Raw genomic sequence first — 27,559 nt, 5'->3', positions numbered from 1 at the left:
GAGGTAGTGACTTTCGATAAAAGAAATCACATTTCATGTTGGGTTGATCAGTTCCGAGGTGTGTCGGGCAGGTTCCCTAACGTGAATTTTTATTTCTAATCACCAAAGTGGGGAAAATACCTTCCACTTCATAGTGTTGTCACGGGAGTTGGTCATCATGTATGTGGAGTTTTCCACAATAAAAAGTAGCAACTACTTTTTATTTACTAGTAGTAAAATAAAAGTATTTACTACTAAATTCCACAATAAAAAGTAGCAACTATTATTACTACTAAATTTTACTATTATTACACACTAGTCATTGACCTACTATTCTTTCTACAACTGGGCGCCAGTTATGTAAAAACACTTCTTGCAAACGCACTTAAAAACCCGTCGAGACTGCTAGATCACTGTTTTTACCTGGTCGGGAGACATGAACAATCCCAGTTGGCAATGGTTTGATAGAGCGAGTGTGATAAGGCGATCAAGGTTCACAAGCACGCTGACCTCCAATGCCCTTTCATCCGCCTCTCAAGACCCTCTACTGACCTCACAAAGCCTCCCACCGGGTCTCCTCTCGGCCCGGAAAGCAGCTCGGACTTCACATCGAACCACGTTGACTAAGTAAGTTCCTACCGCATGCAGCGCACCATAGCAGACGTTAGAAGCGGGCTGCGGCACAAACCCTTTTTGCTCTTTTACTTCGCCGCAGTGTGAGAACTAAGCCCTCTCACCTGAGGTACGGCTGAACTGGCTCGCACGCACTCATCCTATTCCCAGGACTAAAGGGGCGCCCCCAGATCTCCCCCAAGGTGCGAATACCACAAAGTCGCGGGCCCTCCCCAAGAACGAGGAGGAAGGCCCGCTGGGAAATTGACCTTTCACTCGCCTTCAGCCTCACCTCAGCTCACCTATTTTGACGCTAGCAAGTGAAACGCCGAGGAGAGCTGGAAGGCGGGACTTAGTGTTGCACGGTCCACGCTGATTGGTCTGCGACAGCGTCAGGGGCGGGCCGCGCGCGCGGGTTCGTGACCCTCCCTCGGAGGGCGGGGAGAAGCGGGGGCTGAGCTTGCGCCCTGGAAGACAGCGGAAGTGGCCGAGGAGGCTACGCGTGCGTGGTGGGCGGAGCGCGGCTCCTATACCTTCTTTGCCAGCCCAGTCCTTTCCAGGCTTACCGAGCCGGTGTGGTGCTCGTGTGTCACTGCCTCGTCTGGGAGAGTCGCTGCCGAGTGGGCGCTCGGTTTTTGGGTCGTCATGGCTGGTTACGAATACGTGAGCCCGGAGCAGCTGGCTGGCTTTGATAAGTACAAGGTAGCGCGGGCCGGCGGACGCCCCTCTCCCTCCTCGTCCCGGCCTCGCCCAAGCGGCTGAGCGGCCGGCGCGGTCTGTGTCACCTTGTGCCGCGTGGCTCCGCGCGGGCTGGCGGGCGTTTCCCCGGGGGTCCTGCCAGTCCTGGGGTTTCAGGGTCGGGGAGCGTGGGAGCACCCTAGGCCAGCCATCCCTACTCGTCATTCTCCCGAGAGATTTCCTTTTCCTTAGGAGAGCGCTCACCGATAATGGAGCGAGAGAATTCTCTTCTCTTTTTTGACTTATCATTTATTATAAATTTTTAGCCCTCTGAAACTATGCACTTCCCTTCTGTGGTGAGTTAATTGTCTTCATTTTAATGAAGATCCTACCCGCCTTTCTTGCGTACAACTTCGGAGATGGAGATGGTCATTTGGCAGATGCTGAAGCCATAGTGCTGATGCACTCCACTTCTCCCAGTGAAGAGGCTTCCTCAGCAGTAGCTTGTGGCGCTGGGGTGCCAGATGAAATACATATACACAGGAGGGAACGCTGTGGCTTTCGAGTAAGAATTTCCACCATGCAAAATGATTATAAGGATTTGAGAAGCTTTTGGCACCTAATGGGCCCCCAGTAAACGCTGGTTAACTTTCCTCCAACTCTGGTACTCTTCCACAGTTCACTTGCCTGTGAATGATTCTCCTAAGCCACCAGTCACCCAGTGGGCTTTAACCTTTCACCCTTGTTACCTGTTCATGTTCACATCTTACCTTAAATGTTACTTCCTCAGAGAAGCCTTTCCTAAGTACCCCTTCCCCCTTCAGCGTGCTCTCCTGGCACCCTCTCTTCGTTTATGGAATTACTTTAAGTGTGTCTCCTCATTAGAATATAATCCCCACGTTGTTAGACTTGTGTTATCGATCACCATCGCCTGAGCACAGTACCACTGTGCTTATTAGGCACCCAGTAAACATTTGTGAAGTGAATGAATAATTGAAAAAATCATAATGGATTTTGTTTAAGTGGAATTGAAATAACTGTGAGGGACCTTAGAAGGTCATATAGTATGTTCCTCTGCTTTCAAGCAATATTTTGCTATATATACCATTTCTGAACTGAAATGATGACTTGACTTAGAATTTTAAGTGGAAAGAGGTTCTAGAGCCTTGTTAACTCGGGTTAGGCTTTACAACTTTTGATTTCAGAAGGCTATTGACTGAGTAACTCCTATTTTGCCTTAAGCTCTACCCGCTTTTCGTTTTTTGTTATCTCTTCTGTACTGTAAATATTTACCTATAAAACATTTTCTTCCTGTCAGGGGTTTGACCTGTGTCAGTAGAATAGCTGTTTCATTTGTAGCAGTGTCTGTAATAGGGAATTTCTTTTGCCTTATAAGCAGTCTTCCCTAAATTTATATTTTCAAACTAGGTAGGTGTCCTAATTTACCAGAAATCTCAATGTGATTTTCTGTTTCTTTTTCTGCTTCCCTAATCTGACTTAGTTCCTGTGCCTGATAGCAGACTTCCTATCATCCTGGAAAACAAAGGTTGATTTAGCAAGTGTCCAGTGTTCACTAAAATGCTGTTTGTTGATATTATTTTAGTTATAATGAGAAAAAAAAGCACAAATTTATAACCTAAACATTCTTCCAGTAGAAGATTCTTTACTTAATACTGCATTTATATTAAAAATATGAATCCAAGAGTGTCCAGAGGAATGATCTGTGTGGTCAGTTTTGCTGGAATGTGAATTGCACACAGAGGTCTTTTCTTCCTGTCATTGCATTCCCTTTCTGTAGTTGTTAAGTGCTTTATACATACTTATTGAATTAAACAGCTTTTTTCCTCCCATAAATGGGTAAGAACTCAAAACACTCAAAAGAGATTTTTATTCCCTGGTGTCACACTTTATAATACAGCAAAAAGATGTAGAGAAAAATTGGTACTATAAAAGCAGCTGGTGGAAAAATTACTTTTCAACTAGTTTAATTTCTTTCTTCCCTTGAGGTACATCTGAGAGCTACTGTTGGAAACCTGGCAGTTGTACAGAATAGCTTCTGAAAGGGGTGCACACACAGTGGTTAATTAGGTTTCTGTAGTAAGAAACTATAAGAATTGATTTTCAGTACAGAAGAAAGCATGGGATAGATTCTACGTTATAGGCTCTCTTAACACTTGTATTCTTAGTTGTGTTACTTACAATATTATTAAACAGTTGAATAATTAGTTGAATGTCTGCTTTCTCTGTCAGGATATGAGCTTTGGGAGGGCAGGTACTGTAGCTATCTTGTTCAGCATAATCAAGGTCTAGTACAGTGGCATGAACAGAGTAGGTACTCAATAAATATGGAAGGAATGAAAGTATAAAAGAATATGAACCATTTTGGAGATATGATAAAAGGAGCTGTACATCTGGATATTGGAAGGATGTTTTTGTATTTTGAATATGAAGAGGTCAGGGGTTTAACTGTCATTATTCTCTGTTGCTTATTAACATAACTTTAGGCAATTATGTTGAGGAATTTCACCCTCATGAAGCTTATTCCTACGCTCTACCTATCATTTCTTTTGGACAGGTCTTTGTAGTTGAAGGATTTTCCCAGTGCTATTATGATTTGCCTAATCTCATCTAGGGAGAGCATAATTGACAGTGTAGCAGCTAGTCTCAAATTGTATCATTTTGCTTCAGAGAGAAAGTGTTCTGTGAAATAACGTTGTTAGATTTCAAGAATATAATTTCATGATGAATTGGTTTCTGCTGTTATGGTAGTCAACTAACTTGGCTGTTGACAACAACAACCTGATTATAGGAATCATGATAGTTGTGAATTTATTAGTATTACAATAAAGAGGTTGTAAAGAAGTTGTAGAGAGAGACTGTGTTTGCATCTTGATGGCAGTGCTGAAGAACCAGAATCTGGCCTTCAACCTTACTGGTTCATACAGTTTGATTTTGTTTATTCAGCAAGCATTTATTGAGGGTCCAAACTGTCAGACACAACATTGGGGCTGCAAAGTTAAGCAAAGCTGAAGTTCCTGCCTTCAGATAACCCAGTTTGGTGGCATATGGACATATAAATAAACAGTTATAAATAGTTAATAACTGCAGTTAGGTAAGTACTGGGTGCTTTGGGAGAGGAGAGAGTTAAGCAAAGCTGAAGTTCCTGCCTTCAGATAACCCAGTTTGGTGGCATATGGACATATAAACAAACAGTTATAAATAGTTAATAACTGCAGTTAGGTAAGTACTGGGTGCTTTGGGAGAGGAGAGAGGAGGAAACAGCTTCCAGGGAAGTGGGGGTTAGAGCTGAGGAAGGCTTCAGGGGGATGGAAGTGAAGGCAGGAACTCAGTCTAGAAACATGAAGGCTGTGAATGCCCAGTATTACCAGGTGAAGAGGGGAGAAAAGGTGTTACAGAACAAGAGAACAATGGAGTGCAAAGAGATGTAGGCCTGAGAGCATTTTCTGAGAACCACAAGAAGTTAGATAAGGTGTTTGGGCATAATGGTACAGTGGCAGGAGATGAGACTGGAGAGGGAGGTGGAGTCCTGTTAGAGAGGGATGATTTAATGTAAAGGACTTTTTATTTACCCTGTAGATCAGTGTTTCTGTGGTCCAAGGACTATTGGCATCAGAATCACTTGGGGAAAGTGTTTAGCAAATTCTTAGGCCCTCTTTGGAGGTTCAGATCGGATGTTAAATATCTCAGGTGGTTCTTAAGCACATTGTAGTACTATAGGTTTTGGAGAGCCACTGAAGAATTTTAAACAGAATCAGATTTGAATTTTAAGAAGCTTACCCTGGCACCTTGTAAACTGGATCTGGAGTCCATGTTCTTCACGCTATGCTGACTCTCAAAGCTAAGTGAATGAAATATAAACTCTGACTTAAGTACTGGCTGTTTTTGTACAAGATATATCAATAAACTTTAGAATAAAGACCTTCAATGACGTGATTAATTGTTATATGTCTGATGTTCACAGATGGGGAAAATGTACAGTGAAAAAGAGAACCGATTTTGTTTACTCTTTTTAAAATTACCCAGTTTTAAAATTATTATTAGGAGCAAGTGGGCTTGTATTTACTAGTCTTGCATTTAATTGAGTATTAAGAACATTTCACTTACGATTAGTTCTAATTAAGATAAAAGGCTTTTGATTAAATAATTAGCTTTGGGACTAATACTAAGTTAAAAAGAACCCACATACTAGCTGTGTGATCTTTAGCAGGTAACTTAATCTCTCTAAACCAGGTTTCCTTACCTGTGAAATGAGGTAGTGCCTACCTCATAGGATAATTATAAAAATTGAATGTGTTAGTATTTGTAAAGTTCCTGGCACATAATGCTATGTTACTGTTAGGTAAATAAAAAGTAAACTTGACATTTGAGTTTCTCTGCTTGTGAACATTAGCTAGCATATAACATATACACATGTACACACACCTCAGGAGGTTATACCAGAAGACATTATATTTTAGGAAAGGAAGTTAAGGGTGGCAACTTAATGGACAGATGGAAAGAGTAATGAGATGTCTCTGTTCTAGCTTGGGTCCCACAGATAGTCTTTGACTTCAGATTTCTTTCTCTTTTTAATCATATGTAATAATACAATAGGGAGAATAAATTATTTTTCTCAAATATCACTCTCCTGTTTGTGAATCTGCAGTGGCTTCCATGTGTTTACCATGTGTTTGATGTCCTGATTCCTCAACGAGGATTTTAAGTTTCTTCACTACATGACCTCTGCTTTTGTCTTATCGTCTCATCTCTTGTTAGAGCTTACTTAAGTCTAGCAAGCAAACCTGTTTGTTATCATAACTTGCTTGTATTTGTTTCATTGCTCTAAGTCTTCCCCAGTCTTCACTCACCACCCTCTTCCCTCTGACTTGTTAGCAGATGTAAGTGACAGTATTCTCTGAAAAGAGACCTCATTATTCACTGAGTCATGTTTTCTGTGGGTGTAGTTCTTAAAGTCTTGTATCGATAAAAAGTACTTTAAAAAACTTTTTATTTCTGTCCTAGGGTTAATATAACCCTCCCCCCCTTTTTTTTGCATTTTAAGTTTAGGTTTGGTGTTTTCATATCTTAGTAAATTGTTCGTAGCATAGGGCCTTGCATTTAGTGGGAATTTAGTGAGTACTTGCCGAATTTTATTATACCTTGCCTCTTGCTTGAAATGCATTATTTGAAGTCACCATAGGGACATATAGCTGTTGATACTAAACTGTTGGTAGTGGCTTATCCTTCAGCTCAGGAGATTAGGGAATTTTATTAATGTTTGTTTTCACAGCAGTGGTCCTCAAACTTGAGCACTGGGGGGTTTATTAAAAGACTGATTTCTGGGTCCCACCCCCACAGTGTCTGATTCTGTAGATATGGGTAGGGTCCAAGAATTTACATCCAGTTTGGCAACACATTGAGAACCATCACATCAAAGAATTTGTATTTACAGTCTGAAGAGCAGTTAATAAAACCAAGAAAGGAATGTAAAAGAGTACATAGTTACATTATTGCAATGTCTCAAACATCAGGTAGTCTTGATTTTGAGCTTCAAGATATCTCTTTTTAGAAAAGAAGATAGTATAGTGCTTTCAGAATTTCAGAATTGTGTATTAGTTTTTTATTGCTCAGTAACAAATTACCACAGACTTGCTGTTGTAAAACAACACACATTTATTATTTCAGAGTGTCCAGGGGTCAGGAGTCTGGACATTGGTTAGCTGGCTCTTCTGTTCAGGGTCTCCCCAGGCTGCGTTCCTATTCAGAGCTTGGGGTCCTCTTCCATGGCCAGTTCACATCATTGCTGTTTGCTTCTTCAAGGTCAGCAGGAGACTCTTCTCTCCAAAATGCTAAGACAGAGTTTTATGTAATGAAATATAACCATGAAAGTGACATCTCACCACCTTTTTGGCCATATAACGTGTCCTAGCCAAGGCAGTGACATCCATCACCTTTGCTATATTCTGTTGGTTAGAAGCAAGTCACAGGTTCGGCCCTCAGAGTGGAATGAACCATCAAAGGGATTGATTATACAAGGGTGTGACTCATTGGGGGGGTCACCTTAGGATATGTCTGCCACAAATCGGAAGATAGAAAAATGTATATTGGAAGATATTGTGGGAATACAAATTTCAGTACATTGAATCTAGGTATTTTGTGGTTGTGCTTGAGCCAGGATAGGGTAGTCTGGTTTAAATAAAGTGACCAATTTAATAGAAGTCCTCTGAGATGACTTGCTTTATGGTGCTCAGAAAGCACTTACAGTTTAAACCTTCCTGTTTATTAGTTGTGTTAATTTCTGAATTTTATAGTCACTTCATCTGTAAACTGGGGAGGGATAATCTACTTTATTTAAAAAAAAAATAAAGGAACAGATGTAACTGTTCCTTGGGAAACTATATATCATACAAATGTAACATGGTATTGTTAATATGGGAAGAGTAAGAGCAACTTCCCATTGTGAAGCTGAAGGTTGTTATGGACTAGCTCCTAGGGAAAAATAAATTTGGTGAAGGTACTAACACTTTCATCACTGACAGATTAACTCTGCTACTTCAATAAACATGCAAAGTAGTTCATACATTTATTCGTTCATGTGTGCAAACATTCAAATGTTTATTGCGCTCCTGCTTTGTGCCAGAAGCAGAAAGGATCATGTTGGGAAGCTTTTTCCATACTCCCAACCCTTTCTTTGTGTCCCAAGGCTCAGTGAGTCTCATATTTGTATGTGAAAGGCAGCTCTTTTGACTTCCTTGATATTTGTTGAGTGAACAACAATTTTTTAATAATTGAGATCTCTTGTTTTGTTTTGTGCTTAAGTGACAAGTTAGCTGGAGGGAGGGAAAACTAGCCCAGAAGATTGGAAGGCCATTGCTAAAGAACTCTGCTCCAGGAGCTATAGAGCACATGTAGACCATAATGGATTGTGGCCCTATAAAGTCTTATACCTCTAAACATGATTGAATCATGAGACCCATCAACAAGGGACTGACCTCAATACCATACTAGACACTGAGCTTCATTGGATAGGGGAAGAAAAAAATGGAGTTGATATTTCTTTTTTCTCTTCTGAGTTCTTAAGAGATGTTGATAATGAGTGTTTATTTCATTATGTCAGGAAAGTTGTTATGAGCAATAAATATAATTTATACAGTGAACCTAGTTGTGGACTGTATTGCTTTTTACTCCTAAAAACAAGACAGCCATGGATGATTTTGAACTCAAGAATTTTGGAAACAGTTTGTAAAAAATCAAATATCATTTTGGGTGTGCTTATGTCTGAAGTTAAAAATAAGTGCAGTTTATGAACTGTTATTAATTTGTGCTAAGGCCACATTCTATGAATTTTCACAGTTGACTAAATATATTTTATACATATGAAGTTTAGGTTTCAGATGGGTAAGCACAGGCCTTGTATCACAAGTCATTTTATAGTAAGAGTCCTATTGTCCTTATATTGATGGATTAGGAGAAATCTGTTGCTTATTGTAGAAAGTAGAGCATTACTTGGGACAATAACCTCAGTCAATAGCCTCAGTCAGAATAATAAGCTTTATATTACGTGCACAGATATGTCAGTTCAGTTTTCTTATACACAGGAGGGATTTAAATACAGAACCTGTATTACAGAAACACTTTTAGATACAAGGAGGTGGTTTCATAGTTTTCCTTTCATTAGAGCCAATTTCCTTCTTAAATTAAGGGGGGGGGGGACTCAACATTTCTAATGTCCTTCTCAAAAATAGGCACTTCACAGCATGTTTTGGAAGTATTTTAGAAGTCTCTGTACTGCTCCTAGTCTAACCCATAATTGTCTTTTGCCTTATGAACTATAATAGTTTCCTAACTGGTCTCTTCATTTGTACTTTTACTCCCTCCAGTCCATTTTCTACACTAATTCTTTAAAAATGCAAATCAGGATACACATTGTGCTTAGGATAAAGTCCAGCTCACTGTGGTCCAGCTAGGTGGTGTCTGCCCACCTCTTCAATTTCATTTCATACCACTCTTCCTTGCTCACTAACCTATAGCTACATTTGCCTGCCTTCAGTGTTCCAAATATTTCTAGCTTTGTGGTCTTTGCACATTTTGTTGTTTTCTGTGCCTGGAATGTGTATTTTTGCATGTAACACCCCCCACCCCCCCAACTGTCACACATGTAGTCTTTATTTTCTCTCTCTTTTTTCTTTTTAGGCATAAATTGTATATAAACACTCAGATCTTAAGTATATAATTTAGTAAATTTTTACATGCATATATATGCATGTAACCACTACCCCCATCAGGATACAGAGTTATTTCTAGCACCTCAAAAGTGCCCCATTCAGTCCCTCTCACCAAACAACTATTATGACTTCTTTTGCCATAAGTTAATTTTTTCTGTTTTTGAACTTCATATCAATGGAATCTGTAAAAGCATGTTCTCTTTAGCATCTGGCTTCTCTCACTTACTGTTATGTTTCATACATTCTTTACCCGACTATCTTATCTTCTAGGACTCAGCTTCCCCCCCCCCCCCCCCATGCAGAGGTGCAGAAAGGACTCAGCTTAAGTGTCCTCTCCTCAGAGAAGCCTTCTGTGACCACCCTGACTAGGCACACTTCCCGCTCTGCTTGTCATCTTTTTTTTTTTTTTTTTTGTAGGTCACTGTCTTTATTAGCTTCCTAGGGCCACCATAAAACTGATACACTGGGTGGCTTTAAAGAACAGAAATTTATTCTCACAGAGTTCTGGAGACTAAATGTCTAGAAAATCAAGGTATTGGCAGAGCCAAATTCCCTCCAAAAGCTCTCCAAGGAAATTCCTTCCTTGCCTCTTTCAGCTTCTGGTGGCTCCTGGTGTTCCTTGGCTTGTGGCAGTGTAACTCCAGCCTTGGCCTCTCCCTTCATCTGGCCTTCTTCCTTGTGTTTCCGTCTGCTTGTCTTCTCGCACAATACCCTTTTTATTTCTTTCTTAGTATTTATCACAACTTGTAATTATTTACTTGTTTTCTTGCTTACTATCTATTTCACATTAGGCTATAAACTTGGTGAACACAGGAAATATTTCGGTCTTGGTCACCATTCTCTTTCCAGTGTTCTAGTAAAGTCCCTGGCAGAATCATAGGCACTCAGTCATAAATGTTTGTTGACTCATTGAATGAATAATATCTTGAGCAGCGTAAGTTGTCAGGGAAGAGGGCTTATCGTCATGTTCTCCTTGTTACTCATGCACCACTTGAAGTGAATGAACTCTGCTTTATTTTCTGATTTGAACTGAAATTTTAAAAAAGTTTTGAAACTTTCTAATATTTGGCAAAATGTTATCTAAGTAATTCTGGGTTTCATTAAGATTTTATGAAAATCCTTTGTAAGATAGACATTGCCATCAATAACATTACAGAATTCTATACCCAAATAAAAATGATTAAATGTAGTAATAGCAATCTTGAGAGAACTGTCTAGAAGTTCTATGTTGATTAGGATTGTTATAGAAATTTAAGTGAAGACATTATTAGCATGACCAGATTTACATATTGAGAGTTTTGGGAGGCATAGCTACTGCTTGGATAACAAAGTCAGGATCTGAAGAAAGCTGGAGCAGGTAGAAAATGAGTTGACTCCAGCATGATGAAATGTTAAAATGGTAAATGTAGTCTTACAGTAGGTTCCAGTATCGACCTTTTGTTAGCTTAGAGAAAGATGGCTTAGTAGGCCATATAAAAAAAGGCCTGAAGGGTTCAGAGGACTGTAACATTGTATGTAAGTCTGCAGTATGATTTTGTTGCCACAGGAAATTAATAATATCTTGAGAAGCATAAGTTGTTGAGGAAGAGAGCTTATAGTCATGTTCTCCTTCTCACTCATGCTTGAAATTTTCCTTTTGCCCTGGATCACACCTTTGGGTTGGTTTAACAACAAATTAGATTGGTCTGGAGTAGAGGTTGTCAAACTAAATCCCCCAGGCCACCTGTTTTTTTGAATAAAGTTTTATTGGGACACAGCCTTGCCCACTTGTTTACATTTTTTCTGTGACTGCTTTCCTGTTTTGTTGGCAGTATTGTGTATTTGTTACAGAGACCATTGGCCTGCAGGATCTAAAATATTTTCTGTCTGGCCCTTTACAGAAAGAGCTCTCCAATCCCCAGTCTAGTGAACTAGACCTAGATGATGGAGATTGGAACCATGGCAGAAGAGGTGGAGCAAAAGGAATATGGGAATAGATGAAGAGAAAATTTAGGTGTGACAGGGAAAGCTGTCTTCAAATATTGAAGGACTATTGTTTAGAAGAAAAAAATAGACCCTTGTTTGCTTAACTTTGTAGAGCAAAATGAAAACACACGATAGAAGATTGGGGGCTGGATTGTTAGTGTATAAAAAAAATTGTTTTAACATTGGATTGGGTTGCTTCTGGAAGTAATGAGGGTTTTTTTGTTTGTTTGTTTGTTTGTTTTTGTTTTTTGGTAACCAGAGGTATTTAAAAAGAGGCCAGATGAGTATTCTTCCAGATGAGGGGCAGGCATACAGTGGAGACATCCACTGAGCACTCTTCTTGTTCTGAGATTTTTGCCATGGCATGATTCTCTCAAACTCAGGCTGTAGTCCACAAGCATTTTTCCAGGGTTCTAGCTTAGTCTGGTCCTATAGATCGGAGAGCCAAGCAAGTCATGCTAGGTCTTAACTGGATTATCTACCTGGTTCACGTTTTCTGGTATATGCCAAAACATCATTCCAATGGAAAATAGATACATTTAACAAGCATCACAAATAACCTAAATCTAGTTTAGCACCATTAAAAGTTTATATTTTGTTTATTTTTTAATGCATATGGAAGGTTTAAATCATTCTTCCTCCTATTGATTCATCAGACAGTTTAGAATTTCGTTAATAGCGAGTGATATGTGACCTTGTAAAATACCCAGAGCACAGAGTGTTTGTTGTTGCTGTCTTTTGTAATCTCCTATTAATCTTTCTTGCTATACTTGAGCTCATCAGCTGTTATTGAATGTCAAGTAACTGAAATCCAGTTAGGTAAACTTGTATTTAATTCTGTATTTAATTCTTGTATTTAATTCTGTAGTATATTCTTTTCATATGTCTACTGGTTTCCTGAAGTAGGGATTTAAAGTTAAAGCTTCAGAATTTAAAAAATGAGCTTTTCAAATCAAAATACCATCTGTTAAGGACCTTTTTAAAAAGATCTAAGTTAAAATTATGGAAAGCTGTTAAATGAGACTCATTCAGCAAACATTTGAATAAGAACATTGTACTTTGTGCACCGTGTTAGGTATTCATGTGATATCTTAAACCTTTTTCTTTTGTCGTCCGCACTACTCTCAGCCAGTGAGTGCACTGGCCATCCCTATATAGGATCCGAACCCGTGGCCTGGGCGCTACCGGCACCGCACTCTCCCAAGTGATCCACGGGGCCGGCCCTAAACTTTTTTCTTTTGATTTGAACTTCTTACAACTTTTGTACTCTGCAATAGGTGGTGGACATGAAATGGGTGGTTTTCCAGTTTATCTCACTGCTGGCTATCTCACATGGTTCTGGGTGCAGACTTCTGTGAAGTGGAGGAGGCCAGGGCCCTCCCACCTTGTCATTGCAGCCTTTAGGGTTTCATATTGGTTCCAGGTCCTCAGGTCTAAAGGCTTAAATTCAGGCGATCCTGTCAGTTTAGGATTTCTTCATTCTGCAAAGGTTCCCATGCTATGAATCTGTTATGTTGAAAAGCTCTGTAAACTGTAGAGTACCATGCAGGGGAAAGTTGAAAGTTCAGTAAGAGTTGGAAGTTTACTGAAAGTTTGTAAGAACAGTAATACTAATTTAAGTTGGCTCCTGCTGAGAGTCTGGGTGCAGCTTCGTAGCTTCTAACGCTAGTTAGTAAAAGCAAACCACATTCTCTGTCATCATTTTCTTTCTACTGCCTGTCTCAGATCTTTTGTCCAGCTACCCCATTTTAGTCAGAATGGGTTGGAGAAATGGAGGAATCTCAGGCAGAGTCTGTTGAATAAACATACTTAATGGTTGACTCTCTTTGCTAACAGTATTTTAAACACTTTGTATTTATTTACATTTTTGTTCCATAATACTTTTAAGTTTTTATTTTTTTTTAAAAGATGACCGGTAAGGGGATCTTAACCCTTGACTTGGTGTTGTCAGCACCACGCTCAGCCAGTGAGCAAACCAGCCATCCCTATATGGGATCCGAACCCATGGCCTTGGTGTTATCAGCACCACACTCTCCTGAGTGAGCCACGGGCCGGCCCTAAGTCTTTAAACACTGAAAGTATTTCTTGCATATTCATAAAACATTCATGAAGAAATTTTGATCTTTATGATTTTTTAAGTATTAGATATTCAGATGCTTACTACTTATTTTATATACCTACTAAGCTTAAATACAAAATATAACCCAAACTTTCTCAAACATTTGAGTAGTGTAAAATCATTTAAGTGCCAGGTGGATGAGTTAGGTAGTATTAATGCAGATAATACTGTGAACTGCTTGAGGGTGGGAATTGTCTTTTTCCAGTTTTGTATCCCTTCTTCCCCATGTTTAGTGGAGTACTTCCTACTCTAGTGTGTGTGTGTCAGATGAATAAGTTATCAGTATGACTCTTGAAGTGTTACATATTTATATATGTATGTCTGTTAAAATTTCCTTTTAATTCTCACGAAATAGGTCAATAATTGGGGAATAATCTCCATTACCACACAGGTTACTAACCTAACCTATTTTTGTCTTCCTTTGCTTATTTATGGAATCTAGTTTTCCTGCTGTAAAGGGATCTGTCATTCCTTTGGTGCTCAAAACACATTTAATAATAATAATAGCTAATACTTTCATGCCACTTACTGTGGGCTGGTACTGTTCTAAGTGCTTCACGTACATTATTAACTTATCTAATCCCTATGACAGTCTTTTGAAGTAAGGGCTGCTATTCTCATTTTAAAGGTGAAGAAACTAAGGCAGAGAGGTTAAGTAACTTGCTCTAGGTTGCACAGCTAATAAGAGTATTACTAATGGTATCAAGGGGAAAAACAAATAGGTTCCTGTAAGTTGAGAGGGATGAAGGTGGTTGAGAAGGAGTGTGGTCAGTGTTTGGGTGCACAGTGTGCATTTTACTAATCCTGCATAATAAGTGAGAACATGTAAGCAATATAAGTTTCCCTGCTGAAACACTATAATATAAAAATTGATTGAAAGGACTGGGGGGTTAGCTCAGTTGCTTAGAACATGGTGTTGATAACACCAGAGTCAAGGGTTTGGATCCCTGTACCAGCCAGCCAGAAAAAATAAAATAAAAGTTGATTGAGAGAGAAGGATGAATCACTGTTGGCGATTTGGACTCTAAATGAGTATGTATGAATGTGAATGAGAGTGAAACAGCTTCTGTATGATTAACTCTGTGATTTGGGGTTGATCTTTACATTTCCCCTGTGACCCTTTTCTCCCTGCATAAAAGTAATATCTGACTGTGCTTCGCAGTCTTTTCGCCATTTATATTGCTATTCCAATTTTGTTATTCAGATGGAGACCATATAAATAGAAGTATTCTCCAGGTTATTTTTGTACTGTTATTTTCGTTTGAGAAATATTGTTCTATTTGCTAATATGCAAGGATTAACTCTGAATATTTCATTTCATTTCTTAATAGTACAGTGCTGTGGATACAAATCCACTCTCTCTGTATGTCATGCATCCATTTTGGAACACTGTAGTGAAGGTAAGATAATTAATAGGCATGTAATTTTTATTTTAGCAAGTTGTAAATATTTTAACCTGTTTTATGGAGTGTTATGGATGCACCTCTCAGTTTAATAAGGTGTCTAGAGAAACTGCCCTTCCCTTCCCATCCTCCCTTCCCTCAACCACATACCTTTTGATTTCTCTCACTGTTGAAATGTAGTTTATATTCTAGAATTTGTCATTTTTGTAAACTGCCTTTTAAAATTTTCAAAAATAAATTTAATGTTATGATTATAAAGGTTTGTTGATTATAGAATTATTTAAAATGTAGAGGACATAAAGAAGAAAGAAATGCTTATTTCTATCAACTGGAAATTATGATTTACATTTGAATACATACAACTCCTACGTATTATCTTTCAAATGTATAGCTTTTATTATGATCCAAATTTGCATGTTGTATTGTATATTGGACAGAGATTCCTCTATTTTAATTACTTTATAATTATTTTGAAAAAATAGGTATTTCCTACTTGGCTGGCTCCCAATCTGATAACATTTTCTGGCTTTCTGCTCCTTGTATTCAATTTTCTACTTATGGCATACTTTGATCCTGATTTTTATGCTTCAGGTAAGAATATTACTTTTAATATAAAATTTAAAATGAGTAGAGAAAAATGAGATGTGGTTGTTTATTTTCTGGTTCTGTTAAGATGCTTGTATTTCTGAAAAGGTTTGGATGTTATAGTGATATGTAAGGTATCAGAATTGTGTATAAAAGCTAACTTATGTTTTTACAGTGTTATGTATGTTCCCATTAAGTTCTAGAAATATAATACCAACTTGCCTATTAAATTTAGATATGCTGTCTAAAAAGCAGTGAAGTTTTAGCAAGTAAAGAATAATTGGATTTACATGATGATAAAAAATGAGGATTGCAAAACTTGCCTAAAAATGAACACAAGCAGGGCCCCAAATACCTATTAATTCTAGGAATATCCCTTCCCCTTTTCTAGTCATGGAAGAAAAATCCCCTTTCTTCTAAAGGGAATGCTATCTCTTTTTCCCTCTGCTCAGCAGCCCTACTTACCTTTATTGATTCCGAGTTTCCTCTGCAAATGGTTCTTAGACCTTAAATATTTATTGGCAGAAGTCTGGACCCTTGTTGGGGAAGAGAGGAAGGAAGCACATTTGGAGCCAGTGTTTAGCCTGCTCCCACCGTCTGTTCCATTCTCTGCTCCAGTATCATCTTTCACACCTATTCCTATCTTCACTGTCCCACACCCAGCGTCTGCCACAGGAGAGAATCTGGAGTGTATTTGGGGTGGGGAATAGGGAAATAGTGGGAGACAGGGTTTATTTTTATTGCTCAGCCAGTTGATTGAGTTGAGAGGAATAGAAAGATGGAGGTAGATGAGTATTTTTTGCATTCTAAGAAAATTTATTTTCCAGTAGGAATACTTATAAATGATGTAGTTAGGAATCTTAGTATTATAATTCATCTCTATGTTGTGTATTCAGCAGACTTTTATGGACTGACCTGAGAAAATTAACAACCACTGACAACATTGCTTTTGTAGGAAAATTTGGAATTTCAAACACTTACGACTTTTGATATTATAGAAATTCTGAATATTGAAACTATACATATGCTGAACTTTATCAACTAAAACTTTTAGCTATAGCTTCTATACATGTAATAAAATGGTAAATGAAGTCTTAAATGCCAACTCTGAAGCATGAGAGGATCATAAAATACCACTTGAATTATAAGTAAGATTAAGTTTCATTAAGTATGGTTTGGGTATTGTGCTTTTAGGAATCCTTAGGACACCCTAAAAAATGTATCTTTGTAACTAGAAATGTTATTTTCTCTGGCTGTTCTAAATAAGATTATTTACTTAAGTTATTAAGAGAACTAAAAATATGTAAATGTTATATGTGTTTTCCCAAATCATAGAACTTGAAGGACCGGATGAACCATCTAGTCCCAATATATTTGGGAAATGTAAGACAGGAGAGGTTAAGTGATATATTTAAGGTCACACTGCTGGTTGATTACAGAGCTAGGACTAGAACCCAGACCTGATTCTCAGTTGTTTTATCATAGGGGAAAAAGGTAAGGTCCAGACATTTCAACAGCATTCTGATACCCAAATCATCCAGTTTAGGTAATCTGTCTATAAATCAAAAGGTCTTTTGATTAGCTAGTTAATAAAATAGTGAGAAAGTATAGTGTGAAAGCCCAATACATGTTTGTAGTATAATCATGAACAACAAGGATTAGACAAGCACAATCATTTTTTAAATTCCAAAAATATGCTATTTTTCATTCTAGGCACATAAGTAATTTTTGAATAAAGATGAACACTCAGTCTTGAGTTATGAGAAAAGCTCAAAATAAATACTTACTGTTTATGAGTGGCCGTAGATTACTTCTTTGGTTTTGTTAATTTACTGATATATTTTAATATTTGCCTAGTTCTGCATTCAAAATATATTGTGAAGTATTTTAACCTCTAAGTAACAAATATAAACATTTCTCACTGGCAGTATTTGCTGTGCTAGGAACTATAGTTAGACTGTATTAAAATCTTAATTGCTTTCCTTTGCAGCACCAGGTCACAAGCATGTACCTGATTGGGTTTGGATTGTGGTGGGCATCCTCAACTTTATAGCCTACACTCTAGGTAAGAAATGGTAAATATTCATTTTAGTCAGTGGCTGGTAATTCAGCAAGGATTGCCACTCACTAAATTAACATTTTCTCCCATGTTTAATTCATTTTAACTAGGATTTATCAATATCCTTTTAAATTGATAAATATGTTTTTGAGTTTCTCTATGAGAATATTGTTATTCATTGCTAGGGATTCACAGAATAAGAAATAATAAATAAGCTTTATTTTTCCCCATAGCACTTAAAACTATATAACAAATTATCTGTTTACTTTCCTACTTGTTCGTTGTCTGTTTTAACTAAAATGTTAAGTTCCTTGAGGGTGAGCAGGCACTCAGTATAGTTTTTATTTATTTATTTATTTATCTTTTAAAAAAAAACTTTCTTTTTTTTTTTTAAGTGTATAGTTTTTATTAATTTTTTTATTATTATTTTTTTTTTTAAAAGATGACCGGTAAGGGGATCTTAACCCTTGACTTGGTTTAAAAAAAAACTTTCTTTTTTTTTTTTTAAGTGTATAGTTTTTATTAATTTTTTTATTATTTTATTTTTTTTAAAAGATGACCGGTAAGGGGATCTTAACCCTTGACTTGGTGTTGTCAGCACCACGCTCAGCCAGTGAGCGAACCGGCCATCCCTATATGGGATCCGAACCCGGGGCCTTGGTGTTATCAGCACCGCACTCTCCCGAGTGAGCCACGGGCCGGCCCTAGTGTATAGTTTTTAAATGCACGTAAAGTAGCAGACCCTGACTTCAAATTGCTTAGATCTCTTCAGATAAAAATGACTTGTTCTTGTAAAATCATGATAGCCTGGTACCTGATTTAATACCGACATGGTGAATAACCAGAGCTGCAGAATTTGGAGAAGGAAGAGATCAGAAAAGTCTACAAGAATTAGGAGAAAGCTTAGTCAAAAGCTAGGGTTAGACATATTTAGGTAGAGGCTTTTGTGCCTTTGTTGTTAAAGATGAGCAGGTTTTTAAATTTTAGTTGCTTTAATTTAATTTTAAATGCCGAAGGATTTCGTTGCCAAGGACTGCAAGAGGAATAGGGAAGAGATGAGGGTGGCCTCTGAGCTCTGACTTTTAACAGTATGTCATAAGAGCCTTTTGAAGGGCTGACCAGTTAGCTCAGTTGGTTAGAGTGTGGTTGTTGATAACACAAGGGTCCAGGTTATGATCCCTGTACTGGCCAGCCACCAGAAAGATAAGAGCCTTTTGATGTACTGTACCATCTACCTGTTGTTTCAGGTTCATAATTTTCTGGCAAAAATCCTGACCTAACATGAACTATTTGTTGCAAAACTGTCTTGAGCTAGCATGAGGCAGTTTATAATCTTTATTCTACTTGGTGTGACTGTTCATATGTTTTGCTGCAGAAATATTAATGTTTGATAATAGGGTGCTGCCCTTGGCCTTTTACAGTATATAGTTTATGCCCTGAATTACTTTTCTAAGAGGAAAAAACCCTGAAACACACCTGGACCCCAGACTTGTGAAGCTGGAATGGGTTCAGTGAGAAAATATACAAAATCTCACTAATATGTACTTCCTGAATTCAGTATTGTAGTAACTGCACAGGAGTTGCACTAAGAATAGGAAATTGTTAAGCCAATAAATAAAGTAGGAAATATTTCAGCTACTTAAGGACAGAAAATTTCCTATTCCTAGTTGAACAGAGATCTGCAGTGTTTGGGTAGGAGTTTGGGATTCATCTTTTTTTATGTTTTTTCAACAATATTTATAAAGTCTCTTTTTGCCACAGACTGAGGTAGGCACTAGGGATAATACTATGGTGAAAAAGATAACCATAGTAGTTACAGGAATTTCTAATTTCTTAAATCTGAATCTTTAAAATTAGCCTAATTATAATCTACTTAGTTAACAAAACATTCTTTTTTGGGGAAATTTTTATAACTCAGACTCTTTTGTTCCTTTTTAACTAGGTTTTACTATACTTCTCTCTCTAGCAGGCTCCTGTGTTTCTGCCCCTAAATGAAGGCATCCCACTGTGCTTTATCCTTAGCTTTCTTTTTCTCATCCTCTTGGTAATCCTGATTCTTACTTAACATTCTTGCTTAAGATGATTCACATGTTTAACTTTAATCATCATGTTTTGTCCATTTCTCAATGGTAAACACTCTGAGGCACAAACTTAGTTTATTCTAAGGTTCTTGTAATCTTTATAGCACCAAGAATAGTGCATTGCACAGTTTCAGTGCATTTAATTCTTTTATTTGTTGAGCACTTACCATGTGCATTTTCTGAAAGCACTTAAAATTATTATGGAGGTGGTAGATGTGTAAATAAGTGACTGATTTTAAACAGGGTGAAATACATGTTGTGACTGAAGTACTTTTGGATCCTAGAGCAAGGAGTAGTCTAGATAAATTGTAATGAATAGCTACTGAATGTTCTCTGAAGGCTTGAGAATTTGTGGCTAGTAGAACAACCTAATTGTTAGACAGTTTTGGAAGAATCCAGAGTCTAACTAGAATGCTTCTTTCTCAGATCTAAAATTGACATCATTTAGTGTGATATAATGTATTTTGATTTTTAGATTAAACTTTGAGAAATTACACATTTCTGAAATCTTTGAATTATAGGAATTAAAGATTAGGTTTTTATGGTACCGGCTGGTAGCTACACTTAACATTCCTGTGATTCTGATTTGTTTTTTCCTCTAGTTTATTAAAGAAGACTTTGTCCGTACTGGTACAGATGTTGACCTTTTCCTGTGGTATGTGTTTTTGTTGCAGATGGTGTGGATGGAAAGCAAGCCCGTAGAACCAATTCCATAGTTTATTAAAGAAGACTTTGTCCGTACTGGTACAGATGTTGACCTTTTCTTGTGGTATGTGTTTTTGTTGCAGATGGTGTGGATGGAAAGCAAGCCCGTAGAACCAATTCCAGCACCCCCTTAGGGGAGCTTTTTGACCATGGCCTGGATAGTTGGTCATGTGTTTACTTTGTTGTGACTGTGTATTCCATCTTTGGAAGAGGATCAACTGGTGTCAGTGTTTTTGTTCTTTATCTCCTGCTATGGGTAGTTTTGTTTTCTTTCATCCTGTCTCACTGGGAAAAGTATAACACAGGGATTCTTTTCCTGCCATGGGGATATGACATTAGCCAGGTGGTAAGTATGTGTACTGCCTTAAATTTTCAACATTGCCATGATGTTTTTGGAAAGTTTTTGTTATTCTTTTTTATCGCCCTTCTGCTCTTTTGGTTAGAACTGATGTGTGCTTTTTTTTTTTTTTCTTCTTGAAATCAATAATCTTTGAAAATATAGTTTTTTTTAGAACTGATGTGTGCTTTAAAAATTTTTTTATAAATTTCATTTCATTTTATTTTTACATATTTATGGAAAATTTCAAACATATACAAAAGTAGAGAGAATAGTATAGTGAACACTTATGTACCCATTACTTAGCTTCAGGCAACATGTGGCAAGTCTGATTTCACGTATACCCCCTCTCAGCCCTCCTCCCAATTATTTTAAAGGAAATTTCTGACATTATAAGGTGAATATTTTGCTATATTTTTCTAAATGATAAAGGCCCCTTTTCAAAACATAATCACAATGCCATTTTTTAGGTGGACATTTGGTATAAGTTTCATATTTACCTCAAAGTTGAAGATTTTTGGTTTGTATGAAATAGAATACGTGAAATGTAGACATTATTTTATAATATATTCACTCTAAAAATTTAGCCTCTATTTCTCTCGCATACCCTCCTTGTTATCCTACTGAATTCTAGTTAAAGGTTTTTGATAGTGGTAATGTTTTCCTTTTGATTTTAGCCAAAAGGGATGTCTGTAGGATAATTGACTCATTGGATTAGAGTGGTAGTGGTACAGAAAGAGGCAAAGAGGAAGAGTAATCTGGGTTGTTATTTTGGGGCACCGGGAGTGGCACTTAGGGACCTTTGTAGAAGAAAAAAGGTATGTGTGTGGGCTCTTGTTCGTTCTCTTATCTAAAAAATAAACCTATCTTTTTCTATTGGTGAACCTTGGTAATGGAATGAGAATTAGGTAAGGCTTAGAAACTGTTGAGAAGATGGTGTGTTAGGCACTGGCTTTCAGAAAAGGAGTGGTTTGGGCCTTTTTCGGTGGCTCTGGACTGCAGATATTTTAGGAACTACTCTGTAATCTACCAAATGTTCATTTTTTGGTACGTACATAAACTGTTATCTCTTTACCTCAAAAAGGCTATTTTTCGTCTACCACGTAATGAATCTTTTGATTTAAGCAATTTGTCCTATGGCAGGTTTGCTGCATTATATTACATTTAGATGTTAAATTTAAAGATAAGACAGAATCCTCTGATATGAGACATTTTTTGAATGTTAAGTGGGTACTTTAATAGGCACATAATTTTCTTTGTAACTTATAAGTTTTTCTGAATTCTTCCCTCTGATACAAAACAACAGCCCATGTGTTTCTATACAAGTAAATAAAGCAGCTTTCCTGATACTAGATTTGAGCAGATACAAATGGATAGATGGACCTTAGGGCCTAAGCCAGTTAGTTTCTGCTGATAAAATTGGTGGTGCAAGGGGTGGTTGGGGTGGACTAGAGCCTCAGTGTGAGGGGAAACATGGTAAAAGATTGGTAGAAGGTGGAGTGGAGCGGCTTCTTTTTGCCATTGTGGAAGGTTGACTTCTTTGGATACAGCAGGCAGGTTACCAAGTTAGAGAGCAGGATTCCCCCTGTCATTTCTTCCCCCTCTTTTTATTATGAAAAAAAATTTTTTTTTTTTTAAAGATGACTGGTAAGGGGATCTTAACCTTTGACTTGGTGTTGTCAGCGTCATTTCTTCCCCCTCTTTTTATTATGAAAAAAAATTTTTTTTTTTTTTAAAGATGACCGGTAAGGGGATCTTAACCTTTGACTTGGTGTTGTCAGCACCACGCTCAGCCAGTGAGCAAACCGGCCATCCCTATATGGGATCTGAACTCGGGACCTTGGTGTTATCAGCACCGCACTCTCCCGAGTGAGCCACGGGCCGGCCCTTATTATGAAAAAATTTGAACTCTCTATTCTTTGTAGTTTTTCTGCTTTTATATGTGCCATCACCCAGTTTCAACAGTTTTCAATACTAGTGCCAGTGTTGTTTCAAATGCACCCCTATTCGCTAACCCCTGGGTTACTTTGTAATGTATAGTTTATTATAATTACCCACACATTTACCATTTGTGCTATACTTTATTCCTTTCTGTGTATAGGATTTCCTTTACGATTTCCTTCCTTTAGGATTTCTTGTAGTGCAGGTCTGATAGCAGTGCATTTTCTGTTTTTATTTATGTGAAATGTCTTGATTTTTTTCTTTTTGTGTCTTGAGTATGTCATTCTAATGTCCCTCTGGCATCCATTATTTCTGAGTCAGCTCATTTATCATTGTCACCTGTACGTAATGTGTTATTTTTCTCTTGCTGCTTTCAAGATTCTCTCTTTATCTTTGGATTTTAGAAGTTTGACTATGATGTACTGGGTATGGTTTTCTTTGTGTTTGTCCTTCTTGGTGTTTATTGAGCTTGTTGGATCTGTAATTTCATATTTTTGATTAAATTTGGGAAGTTTTCAGCCATAGTTTATTTCTTCAGATTTTTTTTCTGCCTCTTCCTCTCTCCTCCTCTGTGACTCTTCTTACACATATGTTACACAGGTTTGCTTGATGTTGTCCTTAAGCTAATTTTCTAAGGCTTTTGTTTGATCTTTTTTCTGTTCTTTGTAGTGGATAATTTCTGTTCATCTATCCTTAAGTTCATTGCTTTTTTTCTTCTGCCACCTCCAATCTACTGTTGAGCCTATCTAGTGACTCTTTCATTTATGTTATTGTACTTTTCAGCTCTAGAGTTACCATCTGGTTCTTTTCATACTTTACATTTGTCATTTGAAATTCTCTATCTTTTCATTTATTATCACCATGTTTTCTTTTAGTTCTTTGAACATACTTGAAATACCTGCTTTAAAGTCTGTCTGCCAAGTCTAATATCTGGACCCACTTAGAGTCAGTTTCTATTGGCTGCTTTTTTCTATTTCTTTGCATATCTAGCAATTTTTCTGTTGTTGAGAACTGGACATTGTAGATAATATTTGTAGAAACTTTGGAAATTCACTTTGTTCTGAGAATTTTTGGTTTTTTGTTCTAATAGGCATTTAACTTTTTTGGATTTGGACTGAGAAGTCTGTCCCCTCATGGTATATGGTAGCTGTCTCTATTTAGTCATTTTCAGCTTTCAGCTGCTGCTTTTGTAGCCTGGTCTCTTGGGGTGGGGGAGTCTCCCTTGTGTCTGTGTAGTGTAGCAGTCAGCCAAAGATTGGGGCAAAGTCGATTCTGAGATTTTGAAGCTCACTTCTCTGTGGTTTCCTTGCTTCTGGGGTTCCCCATCCTGAATCTTCAGCAGCTCTGCCAGCAGTTGTGTTCTGCTCTTTGACACCTCAAGCCAGTAAATGTTCTGCCTTCGTCAGCCTAAGCTGAATGTGGATGTAAAGGGCACAGCAAACTTACAGATCTCACCAAGAGTGCCTCTGTGTTTCAAGGATAGTGTCTCCTCTAATTTCTGCCTTCTTTTTCACATTGTTCCTTGGGGTCTCCTGTTTGCTTGCTTAATTTAGCAGCTAGCCAGGGATTTGAGCAGAATTTATACTCAGGTTTTGAATCTCAGCCCTTCTGCTTCTCTCTCTCTTCTAAAATACCCCACCCCTAAATTTCTAGTTCCTTTGTGCTCTAAATTCTATTATTTGCCTCCACAAACTGGTAGCAAAGGCTGTGGCTTTCCATCATCTGGGATAGGATGGGGGTAGGGGAGGGTAGGCAAGCCACAAACTTGGAGTTGTTCCCTGGTGTTTCAAGTGTAAATGCTTTTCAAGTTTCTGCCTGCCTTTGGCTATTTTCTCGTGCCTTCAAGCAATTGTTTTTAATGTTTCTGTTTGGTTTTAATAATTATTTGTGAGAGGAATTGCCCTGTCGCTTTATGCCATCGTTATCAGACATCTTCCTCTCTTTAGATTATTTTAAAGCAAATCCCAGACATCATTTCATTGCATTTGTAAATACTTCATTGTGTGTCTCGAAATGATATGGATTTTAAAAAAACAACACATAATTACAATACAATTACCACACCAAAGAAGCTAATGATAATTCCTTAATATTAAATATGTAATCAGTGTTCAGGTTTCCATAATTGTCTTAAATGTCTTCTATAATTGATGTGTTTATATAACTACCAAGTAGGACTATAAATTGCATTTGGGTAATATGTCTTTTAAGTCTCTTTTAATCTACCTAGGTTTTTCCCTTTTTTCTTTGCAATTTATTTGTTGAAGAAAGTCATTTGTTCTATAGAACTCTCACATTCTGCATTTTCCTGGTTGCATTATCATTGTGTCATTTAACATGGTCCTCTGCCCCTCGTTTTTCCTGTAAACTAATAGTTAGATCTATGGGCTTGGTTAGGTACAGGTTTCATTTTGGAGGGGCGGGTGTGGAGACAGTATTTAGTAGGTAGTGATGCTTGCTATTGCATCACATTAGCAGGCACACAATATCTAGTTGTCTCCCATTTTGTGATGTTAATAGTGTTCAGAGGGTTCAAGTATTGTATGTCTGTTTCATCTATTACAAAGTTTTGCATCAGCGCTTCACCTAATAGTGTTAACAGACATTGATGATCATTGCTTAGGAATCCATTCATTCAGTGGAAGCTAGGGGAATAAGTTTGTTTATGATAAAATACCCCATAAGTTCATACTGATAATTCCAAATCAAATTTGATAATGCAGAATTTTTACTTAACCTCATTGATCTTAAATTTTATCTCCTTTAAACTATGACAAAAATCTTGGTTTTCAGTGACACAAAATAATTCCTCATTTGCTTTATTCTACAAAATACCCATAATAGTCTCAGAATACAGTACCAAAATCAGCAGCAATATGATTACCGAAAATTGTTTAAGAATTTGATTTTTTGCAATTTCATTTGTCCTTATAGTCTATTCCACTAGAGTTGTCCTGTTACTATATTTTAAAGTCAGCACTCTGTGGTTATGCCACTAATTGTGGATATGTACAAAGAAATCTAGCTTCTATCACTATCCTGTTCTTCTCTCTTGTAAGTAACCATTCTTAGTTTTTAATTCTATGGCTTACCTTTCCATTGTTTCTTATTATAAGCAAGTATGTGCCTGTATATCATTTTATCTCCCCCTTTCATAGTTAAATGTCAGCATTCTGTACATACTTTACTGTACTTTGTTTTTTTTTTCACTTGAGTATATCCTAGAGATAACTCCATAATGGTATATAAGGATCTTCCTCATTCCTTCTTACAGCTTCCTGGTACTTCATTGTGTGTGTCCCAGAGTTTGTTCATCCAGCCCCCTATTGGTGGACATTTGGGTAATTTCCAGTCTGTGTTGTAACACACATTGCTGCAGTGAATAGTCTTGTACATATGTCTTTTCATATTTTTGCCAACATGTTGTGGAAGAGATCCCTAGAAGTAGAATTGCTAGTAAAGAGCAGATGTATTCAGTTTCGCTAAAAATGTCTATTCTCCCCTCCACAGGGGTTGTATGATTTTCCATTCCCACCAGCTATGTATGAAAGAACTTGTTTATTTAGTTTCATCAACATATGGGCTTGCCAGTTAGCTCAGTTGGTTAGAATGCAGACTTAAGACACCAATGTCACAGGTTCAGATCCCCATGCCGGGTAGCTGCCCAAAAAACCAAAAAAATAAAAAATGAAATATAGTATAGTGTCAAGCTTTTGGATTTTTGCCAATCTGCTAAGTAAGAAATGATATTTCTGTAAAGTTTTTAATTTGCATTTCTCTTATTATGAATGAAACTTTCTAGTATTTTAATAGCCATTTGTATATCTTTCTTTGTACATTTACATATCTCTAGCCCATTTTTTTCTATAGGGTTGTTGGCCATTTCCTTTATTTTTAGGAGCTCTTCATATATTAGTATTAATCCTTTGTTTTGATATAAATTACAATTTCCCCTTGTTGTTTGCCTTTTTTACTTTTCTTAAAGTATTTTTTGTATTGGTGGTTTTAAATGAAATTCCTACTTAAAAAATAAGCTGGAGGGGCTGACCCCGTGGCTCACTCGGTAGAGTGCAGCGCTGGGAGCGCTGAGGCTGCGGGTTCGGATCCTACATAGGGATGGTCGGTGCGCTCACTGGCTGAGCGCAGTGCGGGTGACACCAGGCCAAGGGTTGCGATCCCCTTACCGGTCACAAAAAAGAAAAAAAAAAGCTGGAAATGTGAAGAACCAAAATATTTCTTTTTTTTTTTTTTTTTGCAGTGCGGGCGACACCAGGCCAAGGGTTGCGATCCCCTTACCGGTCACAAAAAAAGAAAAAAAAAAGCTGGAAATGTGAAGAACCAAAATATTTCTTTTTTTTTTTTTTTTTGTCTTTTGTCTTTTTTCCGTGTCCGGCAACGGATCGCAACCCTCAGTGTTGCCCCCGTACCGGACCGGGGACCGGCAACGGGATCGCAAGCCTCGGTGTTGCTCCCGCACCTCGCTCAGCCAGTGAGCAGGAGCCGGTCTGTATGTGGGATCCGAACCCTCGGACGGGAGTGCCGCCGCGCTTCCCAAGCGGCGCACTATCCAGTGCGCCACCGGGCCGGCCCAGAACCAAAATATTTCTCATGACCATGTTATCCTCGGGTCGTATCTCATTCCACTCATCCTTTTTTTTTTTATGAATTCTCTGATTTTCTATATCTAGTAAGTTTCCTACATTATGAAGTCTGAGCCTTCAATTATGGCAATATGAAAAACAGTATATGTATAGGTTCTATCACTATTATATACTTGAAGTACAGAGTTTAATAGACAAATATTTATTTTTTATTTATTTATTTATTTATTTTAAAAGATGACCGGTAAGGGGATCTCAACCCTTGGCTT

General features: G+C 37.6%; 1 protein-coding gene across 1 annotated transcript in view; it reads left to right on the top strand.

The window, feature by feature from the left end:
• Window positions 1-1,140: 1,140 nt before the first annotated feature.
• The window catches only part of EPT1 (ethanolaminephosphotransferase 1 (CDP-ethanolamine-specific)), a 35,022-nt gene continuing 8,603 nt past the window's right edge, over window positions 1,141-27,559 (top strand). Inside the window, exons 1-6 of the mRNA XM_008581399.1 lie at window positions 1,141-1,293; window positions 14,910-14,978; window positions 15,464-15,572; window positions 17,557-17,631; window positions 20,495-20,757; window positions 23,094-23,115. Of these exons, the coding sequence (XP_008579621.1) occupies window positions 1,237-1,293; window positions 14,910-14,978; window positions 15,464-15,572; window positions 17,557-17,631; window positions 20,495-20,757; window positions 23,094-23,115 (595 nt within the window). The 5' untranslated portion in view covers window positions 1,141-1,236. The remainder of the gene's footprint in view (window positions 1,294-14,909; window positions 14,979-15,463; window positions 15,573-17,556; window positions 17,632-20,494; window positions 20,758-23,093; window positions 23,116-27,559) is intronic.

This window comes from Galeopterus variegatus, unplaced genomic scaffold (genome assembly GCF_000696425.1).
Source record: "Galeopterus variegatus unplaced genomic scaffold, G_variegatus-3.0.2 Scaffold2345, whole genome shotgun sequence".
Classification (NCBI taxonomy): domain Eukaryota; kingdom Metazoa; phylum Chordata; class Mammalia; order Dermoptera; family Cynocephalidae; genus Galeopterus; species Galeopterus variegatus.
The sequence above is the reverse complement of the archived record's forward strand: the minus strand, read 5'-3'. Positions and strand labels throughout refer to the sequence as shown.